The following is an 11,544-nucleotide window of genomic DNA, read 5'->3' on the forward strand; positions in this document are numbered from 1 at the left end:
CACAAACTACGCCAAAGAAAACTACTAACATATGCATAATTGGAGGAGATCGGAGATAAAAGTGGGAGCTCCAAATAAATGTACGTATGTATGTATGCGTTTGTCTTTTGTTAACCACGTTACTCCACTGGGCTGGTGGTCCATTTTCAGTGGAGACATCAGGAGAAAAACTCCACATAAAACAGTACCAATAACAATAACAAAGCAGTGTGAATTTGTATACATAACTACACACATTCATGTCATAAAGGATACATAGCAAACATACAATCATGTGGTGGAGAAAAAAAAAGGTAAAGCATAAAATTCAGCAAAAACAGTAGAAGGAGGTGGAGATATTAAGTAAAAAAGAAGATTTACAAATAGGCCATCAAAAAAATACATTTTTAATGACTAAAACAGAGTTGGTAGAGAGGAAGAAAAAGGAGTAATAAACAGAAGGGTTGAATTGAGGGGCGAGGAGGAAAGTTTAGGGGAGTCAAGAGAGTGAAAGAAAGCAGGGTATGACAAGACGGAGGGGGGGAGAGAAGTACAGAAGGTAAGAATGAGTAAGATCAGAGGCAGAGCCGAGGGATTAAAGTTGTTGTTTTTTTTTTCTGCTTTTCCTGGTTAGGGGTTGCTACAGTGGAACTCCGGTCAGCTAATGATTGGTGCCGAGGTGCCAGCCCGACGCCCAACCTTCAATGAAGGCATGCCCATTCACACGTCTTTCAAATGCCACTATCGCGGGGAGGACATGCAGACTCCACACAGAAGGTGCTCCAGCCGAGAATTGAACGGGAGAACTTCTTGCTGTAAGGAGAGAATGCTACCGTTGCACCACCATGGCTTCATGAAAGTTACATTAAAGTAAGGAGAGAAAAATTGTTATGGTCCAACAATTGGGCAAAGCATGTGTTGGGTCCTGAATAATCAAGTATTTTGCCCCTTTGTGACCAGATGGTTCATGGGTATATACTAAGCTAATTACCACTGGGATCTTTATAAGCCTAGCCATGCAACCCCAAATGTATCCTGCAAATTATTATGCCTTAAGGAGTACGTTAGTTAAGGCATGAATCAATGGCTGCCTCTGCCTCTGCCCCCCCCCCCCCCCCACAGACATAGGTGTCATACCGGGAGTCAGTTTCCCATCCACTGGTCCAGGTCGCACTTGAATAGGGTTAGGGAAAGGCTCTGCTTCAAATGGATGGGAAGCCTATTCCAAATGATGGGGGTTCTCTAACATGCCCACCTCACCGAAATGACAGCACTCAAAATGCCAACTGACAAAAAAAAAAAAAAAAAAAAAAAAAACAAGAAAACAGCAAATCTTGAAAAATCACTTCTCTTTAAAATGTCTTTTTGCAGTGAGGCAAGCCCTCCCTTTACCCCGCAAACATACATACCAAGTCCCAAGATCACCACACCCAAGAGAAAAGGGAATATTCCAAGCAATGGCATCTCAGGTACAGTATATACAAGTCTGATCATTTGGCCAGTCTCCACATTTTGAGGCTCTCTCTAGCAAGTCCAGACATTTTAAGTGGTTATGGTTTGACATAACTAGGACATGTTGGAGGGACAGGTATGCAAATCATAAGCAAAGTGTAAATCCTTAAATCTAGCAGTTATGGTGCTCTGCATTTTGCAGAAATGCAAAAGGTCCATCAAAACAGGAATCAAGTATGCACTGTATGCCAGTCATAAATGACTTCTCTCAGAAGTCTACAGAAAACAAAATTATAGCGGTAAGGCTTTCAAGCAATCTACATACAAGTACTTATGCCCTGTAATCTTTTTATGAGGAACCTGTTGACTTTCCACATTTCTTGCATATGCATGGTCAGGTAGATACCAAAAAGGGCATTATTCTCAAAGATGGGACTGATGAGGGCTGCGTATGGTAGCACAAGGACTTCCCTGGAGTGAAATGCCACACCTTTACTTATAAGTTGAGTGAGAAATTTGTTCTATGTCATTACTTTAAAGACTTGTTGGTCAAACGTTAGGTTAATAATTTACATGAGCCCCCAAATCCATGACCACTGTGTCTACATTTAGGGGTGCTTTATCAAGGAGGTAGTTGCCCTGGGTGAATGACTTCTCAAAAAGTACTATTATGCATTTATTGGCATAGAGTGTAAAACCATGTCTTTGACACCGGTCATTTGTCCTGTGTTAGAACTTTAAGTATTTTGGGTGATTTCTGTTATTACTCTTAGTTTGTAATCTCCAAACTTGGTAGGCCAGACACCCTTGACTTCAGAAAATAGATACCAAAGAAGAGCTGACTTAGGCAGTCCTTCATTGGTCTAAAGTCCCAGAAACACTTGTAGAAGTAGGGCAGATATGTAAAAAGAACACAAAGTCACAAATACAAACATGTTCAGACTAGGGGTTCCTAGCAGGAGTTCGGGTATGGATCACAGTTCATCTCTGAGCCCATGGCTGCTCATATAGGATCAATAAAGTTGCTGTAAGCAGATGATGTTGCATTACAGGCAGACCATGGACAAGAACTTCAGCAAATGACAGGGTAATGGAATGTAAAACTGAAGGCACATGGGATAAAATTGACAAGGCAGGTGTCATGGCAGCAAATGAGGGGAAATCAGGAGAGTGAAATCAAGACCGAAGGAAAAATTGTGGGACAAGTTAAGAGCTACAAGTATCTACAAAAGAGATGGATGAGGAGAAGAGAAGTGTAAATAAGGAGGTAAAAGCTAGAATCAGACAAGCTGCAGCCAGCTCGTACAGAGTGTCTGGGGCAGTGTGTGACAGAATAACTCCAAAGAAGCTGAAAATTAGGTGTTCAAAACAAGCCAGAGCAACTGAGGGAGAGAGAGATGACAGAAATGAAGTGCCTGAGATGGGTGGTAGGAGAACAACTGCGGGACAGATGAAAAAATGAGGACATCAGAGCAGAAGTCATGTAGCACCAATTGCAGACAAAGTCAAAAAGAGAACAGATTAAGGTGGTTTGGACACGTGCAGAAAAGCAAAAGGCAATTGGATGATGATTTGGAAAAGACAGAAAGAAAGCAAGAGGAAATGAGGGTCTTGCAAAGAGATGGAAGGATTATGCGATAGAAGACCTGCATCAGGTACAACTGCTGAAGTCATTATGCAAGTGGCATTGAATCGAGAGATGGTGATTGCTGACATGACACCCCAAAGACCAAGCAGTTGATGATTATCCATTTTAATAGGGTCTATATTATAACCTCGAAGCGTCAGCTCTTTGAACACCCAAAGGTCGACCCATAAACAGCAAAAGCTGAAAACTGCAAATGGCCACTTCCACAAATTTTTTCACAGGGAAAAAATTTGGTTGGCTGGCAAACAGACAAACTTTTAAACCCTAATAAAGTAGGGGACTTTGCCCCCACACCCCCAGTGGGAGAGGCTGTGCCCCCCACACCCCATCTAACTAAATCTACCAACTCCCAAGATCGCTCTACATTAGAGAAAAGGGCACATTTCTGATAACAGCCAAGCAAATTTTTACCCTGTGAAAAAAATTTGCAGAAATGGCCATTCACGGTTTTCAGCTTTCGCTGTTTACTGGTCGACCATTAGGTGTTCGGAGAGCTGAAGGTTTGAGGTTATAATATAGACCCGTTTTAATATACTCTGTTTGAAAATGCTTATCTATTTAACACCAAAATGGTTTTACATCATTCTCTTGCCTTATGTCAGATGGCTTCGATCATAGTAAAAATGGTTGCATGTTGAGTACTTAAATTATCCAGTTAGCAAATTATCAATTAAATCATGCAAATTCACGTCAGGACTTGGTGATACTTAAAAGCACGCTGCTGTAAATATCTTGATTACTCAAACCCCTTCCTGCAGTTAGTATCCAGGAAACTACTTTTATATCAAGCAGAACAATAGCATTACCTTAACAATCATGACTGTCCAGTTACTTCAGCAGTCAACTAAGAAACAACTTTTCAGAGAAACAGAAAGCGCAGAATGGTTAAAGTATCCAGGAAACTACTTTTATATCAAGCAGAACAATAGCATTACCTTAACAATCATGACTGTCCAGTTACTTCAGCAGTCAACTAAGAAACAACTTTTCAGAGAAACAGAAAGCGCAGAATGGTTAATTAGATACTCAGAAACAAAGTCAGCTTTTTTTTACTGCACAAAGCAACAGAATAGGCAAAATGTGTTACAGTAATACCTAAAAGTATGACATTCTCCAACAAGTGCAAAAAGTGTGCCACATTTAAAAATTCTCACTCGTTTTTTTATAAACATAAGAAGAGCATTCAATGCAAAAAGGACAGCCAAGCTTGGAAATGCCTAGATGCAGAAGAACAAACAACAATAAAGGTATTCTTCTTTGATACTGACAACTTACAAGACGACATCTGTAACACTGTGCTCGGTTCTGGAGCTCCTGTGTGAAATTATGTGAACAGGAGGGAGTTATTCAAGTAGGGTAATAAAAAGTAATTTCTGTACTGAAGACACAGACTAATGAACACCACCCCTGGAAGAAAAACAAGAAGCATTATAGCAGAAACATTTAAAAAGTACCTCAAAAAGGAAACTCCCATGAAGCCGCAGGTTTAAGAGAAGCAACACATGGAAAAAGTCTGGGAAAACAAGACAAACACCGCTCTTATGTGATGCTGGTGCTACAGACGTATATATAAAAAACCTTTGTGGGAAAAAACAGAGGGAAAACAAAAGCTTTGTTGGAATTCAAAAACTGCAAGAAGCATATATAAAACATTTGTCAGATGGGGAAGGTTATACTGTGAGAAGAAATAGCCAGGGAATTGTTATGACTAGGCTTGTACAGGCCCTAGGGCCGATAGTCTAGTACCAACCTATGAACCTATAAGATAAGTGCAGTTCATCAGTCAAGTAGGAGACCAGACAGACAGGTGGCCCACATGGTTGTTATTTGGCAATAGATTGTAAGTTTGCATAATGCTAAACCTGGTCTAGTGGTGGACTTTCACTGCACAGCAAGTCTCCATTTTCAATGTGGTCAATTCTAAGTGGAGAAGGTAGACAGCCCCACAGGAATCCTCTTATTTTTTAATGGAGAATGCTGCTTGAATCTGACAAGTGCCTCCCTCATTAACATTCACCAGCTGAAAGCACAATAGATCCTGCATGTTTAATCCAACACCTTTCCCCATAAGAAAAAACAAATCTTACTCCTGTCTCAACCTGCAAAATGCCACGCATTAAAATATCCTTGTAGCGGATATCAAAAACAGGGGCACTGCCCCACAGAATGCTTGCTTTTTAATTCTCCAAAGAGATCCTACAGCTCTCCTTCACTACTCTCACTTAACATACCTCAAAGCAAACTGCACTGTCACAATACAGCTTTCGTCAATGAAACAGTCTACTTAGCACAGCAAACTCTAACATTCACTACACCGAGTCTCTCTACAGCTAAACATTAGGGGATTGCATTCCTGTAGAGAGAGGAGATCAGAATCAAAATCAAAATCTTCCCGCAGAAACTAAAAACTTACCCAACCACAAAAATGAATCTGCCCTTGCGCTAAGCAATGGTTAGTACTACCAAATCACCTCTGAATAACCCTTGCACACCAGAAATTCTTTTCACTCCATAGACATCATCCTTTTCTATTCCTTAATCAATTTCTCAGTATTCCCTTCCATCATTTTCCTGCCATATATCATTTCCACTACATAAACCACCCCTCTCTGTTCATTAATAACTCTGCTATAACTTATACACACCCTCTAACGCACTGAAATACCACAAAATACTACCACAAAATACAGAATTACTACTCTCCCCTTAGGTTCCATGATGACAGTGTGCTTGCGTATTACTAGGAACATATGCAACTACAGAACTGTTATGAACAGTTACCAGTATATAATTTACCATAGGAACAATTTCAACTTTTTAAATTTGTACATAAATATGTTTTGGAAATACTTTCACTTTTAAACCTTTTAAGTTTTAACTGTCATGATAACCATTTGTATGCATGTTTGAGCTTTTCTCCCCAGGACTGACTGGACAGAAAGTCCCTTTTCAGTAGACTCTTGAAAAAGATGGTCAAAAGAAGGTACTCAGGTTTCCTGGATTAATTTAGAAAGTTTGTACACTAGTGCCATTAACCTAGTACTGTTGTTAAGTACTGCTTTTCCTTTTTGCTCTTTGTACTCCGCTTGTACTGCTACCCAATAAGGGTCCAGCTAAGGATGAGCTCACCCATCCAGTCAACAAAATTAAGTCCTCCAACACCTTCTGAGACACCGGCCTTGGCGGTTCTAAAATTTCACTACAGCCCTTTTTTGAACATGTGATAGCAGTTTCAAACCAAGTACAACATGTTTGTGTTGCTATGTAAAGAGATGAATCGGTGAGCAACAGTCAGAGCAGAGCTGGAATTCAAATGTTCTCAAATTACCAAGTATTTATTTACAGATATGCTTATACATGCATATATTTTGTTCTAGCAGCTCTAAACATAGACCACTCCCACCCTGCTGAACACAAAGAAAGTAAAAACCTGCCAAGTACGTTTGGAAGAAATGGTCAATTTAATTCTCCATTTTCAAAAAGCGTTCTTGACTATGAAGCAAACATCTTCAATACAGTACAACTGCAAATAATGTTGCACAATTTATTGCATTACCCCTTCCTGTTACTGAATGAGGACTGCAAAGAACGTCCACGCTAGTCCCACAACAGTATAATAGATGCAAAAGAAAATGAGACTGACAGTGCAGACACCTCTGTATGAAAGCTGATGTACCACATGCGTCACTTCTGCTCACACTGAAATGCAATGATGACTACATGGTACAAAACTCTATACTTGGGGGATTACATGTTCTATTCAGTGTTTTGGTATGTATCAAAAATAGGCAAATTCTATTCAGTGTTTTGGTATGCATCAAAAATAGACAAATTCTCAAGTACTCTATTCCCACATCAGCCTAACAATAAAACAACCAAACATACTATTCACAAAAAACAACTTAGTAAAGAAATTAGCAATGCTGTCAGCCAGTATGCCAGAAGATTTCTCTGCACTAAAGAAAAATGGTACACTCATGAGACATTACAGGAAAGCCCTTCTTAATAGCATTAACACGTATAGCACTGAACTCACAACATTGACGTTTCAGTAAATTCACAACTGCCTTACATTAAGAAAGACAGCTTTAATCTGCCTCTCCAAAAATCTCTTCCTTAAGCTGCAAGCTGGCCTTTACCCCATTCACTAATCCTCCTGTTCATGCCTTTCACCAGTTATGAATTAGGAGGACTTTTCCCTCCAAATGCATGTCACAGATAAACAAGCTGCAAGCCTTTACTTTTGTTGAAAAAAATAGAGAATAAATTATTAAAGTAAGCTGATAAAAGCAAACAAAACAAAAGCAAGAACTTGCAAATTCCATTAAGTCCCAGAACCTCGGTTTAAGACCCAGGCCATGGCAAGAGGCTTGCGTCACCCTCCAACCCTAGTACGTATAAAGCAGTGATATGTACATTTTAATAAATGCTGATGAACTTTCCTAAAAATTCACCTTCCATTTTACTGAAAGGTGTACTTAAGGTGGTCCATCACAGGGTAGGCAAATGCAGTTAAGTATGCTAAATTCAGTAACCTTGGTCACACCTCACTGTTCTAACCTCTAATCAAGGAAAATTATTTAAGAAGCCTTAATAACACAAAACATCTCACTTTCATGCAGCTGTTTTGACAAGTACAACATGATATTCGCACATATCTTTTTCCCTGAACAAATTCCACCAGCACTCAAAAAAACCTATAGTCAACTGCATGCTGCTGACCTTTCAGAAAGTGAAGAAAAAAGAATAGAAAGTAATGGAGATGCCTAAACTACCTCAACATACATTCAGTAGAAAAAGACCAGATGGATTTCAAACCCAGACAGCAAAGTTTAAATGCCCCTCACAACCAATTCAAATGGGAAGCTATGCTGTCCATCAAAGGTGTACTGATAAATAACATATGTGCATAGTGAAATAGTAGCTTTTAAAGTAACCTGCTGCAATACACGGCTTTAGAATGTTTGTTTTATTGTAACATATGTATTTGAAATGGAATGCTATGCTGTCCATCAAAGGTGTACTGATAAATAACATATGTGCATAGTGAAATAGTAGCTTTTAAAGTTACCTGCTGCAATACACTGCTTTAGAATGTTTGTTTTATTGTAACATATGTATTTGAAATGGAATTTTGAAACCTATCTCAAATTTCTTAATCTCTACATACTCTCAGCGTCTTTTGTCCACAACAGACTTTTTATCAGGCATAGGTCCCACTGCAAAGGCAGTTTCTTTCAATTTGGTTAGAAGGAAGAAGCCTTCACCTACAGCAAGGGCCTTCTGGCTGGTGAATTACACAGTTTCTCCACTTTATGTCAATAACGCTTTTGAGGCATGGTGGGGGTGGGGATCGGTATGCAGAGCAGACTTTCATGTAATCCTGGATTTTTTTTTTTTAAGTGCGGCCATTATTCAAACAAACTCCTGGCATAAGCAAACAGATCGAATTCCACACTGTATGTATACAGATCCTAAGCATCATGTGCGTGTATGTACAAATATATACACACACATATATATATATATATATATATATATACACACACACACACACACACACACATATACACACACACACACACACACACACACACACAGTTATGCATATATATTCACTCACAGATACAGAAAACTAAGAAACAGAAGGCAATACTTTTTACCCAACAGTTCTTAAAAGCCCTCCTTCCCCTTCACATCACAAATTCAACAACTTCAAGGAAAGCCTGTGCTGTGCAAATACAGTCTACAGATACATTGTTTTATTAATAGAAATACCGCACACAGAAGAAAACTCCTGACAGTTGAAACATACATGTGTCATTAGATTCACTATAATGATATACTGAAAGACCTTTTATGTTGACTGCATATACAAAAGCCAAGTCCAGCTGCTGCAACCAAGCCAGCAGAGGGGGAGGTGCTGTCAGCAGTAGGGATCAATGCCAAGGCTACAAAGTGCTTGGGGGTAGCAAAGGCAGTGTCTGCTGCAGAGACAAAACAGCAGCGTGCCAGACAGGATGCAAAGTGCTAAAAATTAAAATCACCATATAAATTAGAAAAAGCACCCCTCCCCCACAACACAGTCAGTTAAAGCGTGTGCACATGCAAGTATGTAGAGGATGGTGCCTAGAACTCGAAGCTGCAGGTACTTTTTACTTAAGCGCTCGGGAGTCAGTGTCAACGTCCCCAGAACCTGCGTGAACTTGAATTCCACATCTGTGTAACATTGCAAAATGTATTATACATTACAATAAAGCCCCCCTTATCATTTTCAGTACTTTGATGCACACCATGCATGAAAACAACAATTAAAAACTTCTCTGCCCCCTTCGCTGCTCATAACAGTAACACTTCATGTTGCGGAAATGCATGAAGTGCGCAGGCGGCGGGTGGGATGAAAAGCAGTAATTGGACCTCCCTACGCTCCTGCAACTGCCTGGCTGAAAAGAAAAAAAATCAAGCGACAAAACCATGCACACTCCAAATTCGATTAAAAGCATAAGAGATAGAGCTGCGGTTCGTTTCACAAGAGATCTGTTCTGCCCTCGCCCTGCTGAGGATGTCGTTGCTTCTCCAAAAAGCTGCTTTTACCCCAGACGACCGAGGTGCACACTTAACAACTGCATTCTCTCAGGCCTGCAGACCCCCTTTTGTTACAGTATAACATAAAATGTGCTATCTTACTTACGTTTTGAGCGGGTTCTGAATGACAGTCGCCATTTTGCTACAATGTAACAAGAATACTGTCAGTGAGTTCGGAAGGGTCGCTACCGGGGAAGGAGAGGCGGAGAAGGAGAAAAGGCTGGCCAATCAGCGCCACGTCAGCCGGCCCAATAACCAATAGGTTGTTAAATTTCTTTTGAAGGGCGGGGCAAAGTCTGGTGGTTATTAGGTAGCTGTCAAAGGACTCGAACGGTCACTCCCTTCACGGATTGCCAGACAAATGTTAGTGTAAAATAGATAGGTGTATATGCCAGTGGTAATATGAGGGTTTAGCAATTTTTATTATTCGGGTCACTTGAATTTATTAGCTTCTACTGTATGTACGTATTTATTTTTAAATTCATAACGCACGCCGATGATCACCAAGTGCTTTTACTTCAGAAGTATTTATCCCCGCCTGCGTATTTAATCTACAAGTTGTGTTTTTTTGTGAAAGGAACTGTCTCCTACACAGTTGCTCTGTCCCACTTAAAGTCCTCAGCAACTCATAATTGGAAGAGTACAAATCTGCCCAAGTGCCACGTGAACTTTGGGTGAACCGCACGGGCTGTTAGCTGTCAAATCGCGCACGGCACCCTCGCACCGAGTGACTTTCCATAGTTGTAGCTGCTGTCTCACCGAGCTCACAGAGATGCATGCTGCTGATGGTAGGCTGCATAAATGCTTGAGCCATTCAGTGTAAACCGCTAGCTCCATTCAGAAGAAAACTTTGCAAGTTAACAAAGGAGTGGCAGTGCTTGGTGTCTGAGCTGAATAAACACGGCTGCAAGCGTTTCGTTACAGTTGTATATCAGGACTGTTAAGATTAATTGCATTTTGCAAGTTTAGCGCAGCAGATTCAGGTCCGACTTTTCGACCTAGATGTAGGTCCGCTTTTCAGACTTTACTTATACAGTAAGAAATGTTCATAGCTTCAATAAAAGAAACAGAGCGACATGGGAAAATTCATCCCCCTCCAGCCAAATAAAGCTGTCCATAGCATCCAAAATCAGGGACAAAGGCAAAACTAATCAAGGACATATTTAAAATACTGAGGTTGCTGCTTTATAATCTTTACAGACTAAAAGCACCTGAACTGACGCATTTGTTGAAGTAAAATAACGTATGTAACTGTAGAGACTACCATTATTTCTTAACTGTAATCCACCACCTTTTCACAAACAAGGCATCGCTCTTAGAAAGGGTGCGTAGATATTTTGTGCCGAAATCAGTGGCAGTGTTTGTAAACTCCACCGTAATCACCCAGTCACCTCATCTGATCTTCTTTGTTATCACCCTACTTCTGCGTAGCCCTTATCATCGTAGCACGAGAATTCTGAACTAAAAATAATGGGGATGGGGGACAAATGATCAGGGGCAGAATTTAAATATTGCTCTTGGAAGATTACAACGTTGCTAGAATTTTGCATTAACATACATTTGTTGAAGGATATGAAGTCTGAAACTCAAACGTCTGTCATTAGTTAGTGACGTCAGTCCTCAATTATTTGCAGAAAACCGCAAATTTAATAAGGAATAGGCCAAAACACATGAGACAAAAATCTGGACATTAGAAAGATATGCTTCAACGTGCCCTTCCTATTTTAGGGTTGCCACCTTTTCAAATGGCCAAAGTGGGGCATTTTCGGGACACACATCAGATTTTACAGACCGACACATACCCACGGTCAGTACAAAGAATAGAACTTAACTTTTTTGCCTAAATAAAAACTTATTCTTGTAGCAATTTAGTTGCTTAT

At 40.1% G+C, this 11,544-nt stretch overlaps 1 protein-coding gene across 4 annotated transcripts in view; it reads right to left on the minus strand.

Annotated features, from left to right (window-relative positions):
* The window catches only part of DPF3 (double PHD fingers 3), a 1,486,280-nt gene extending 1,476,408 nt beyond the window's left edge, over nucleotides 1-9,872 (minus strand). Inside the window, exon 1 of one of the 4 annotated variants that reach the window (XM_044074663.1) lies at nucleotides 9,771-9,870. In XM_044074663.1, coding sequence (XP_043930598.1) covers nucleotides 9,771-9,802 — 32 coding nt within the window. In that variant the 5' untranslated portion in view covers nucleotides 9,803-9,870. Of the gene's footprint in view, nucleotides 1-9,770 lie in introns of all 4 variants that reach the window. The other 3 variants (XM_044074664.1, XM_044074665.1, XM_044074666.1) reach the window with 3 other exon arrangements.
* Nucleotides 9,873-11,544: the final 1,672 nt, after the last annotated feature.

Source organism: Protopterus annectens, chromosome 6.part0, assembly GCF_019279795.1.
Source record: "Protopterus annectens isolate FY-2018-M chromosome 6.part0, PAN1.0, whole genome shotgun sequence".
Taxonomy (NCBI): domain Eukaryota; kingdom Metazoa; phylum Chordata; order Ceratodontiformes; family Protopteridae; genus Protopterus; species Protopterus annectens.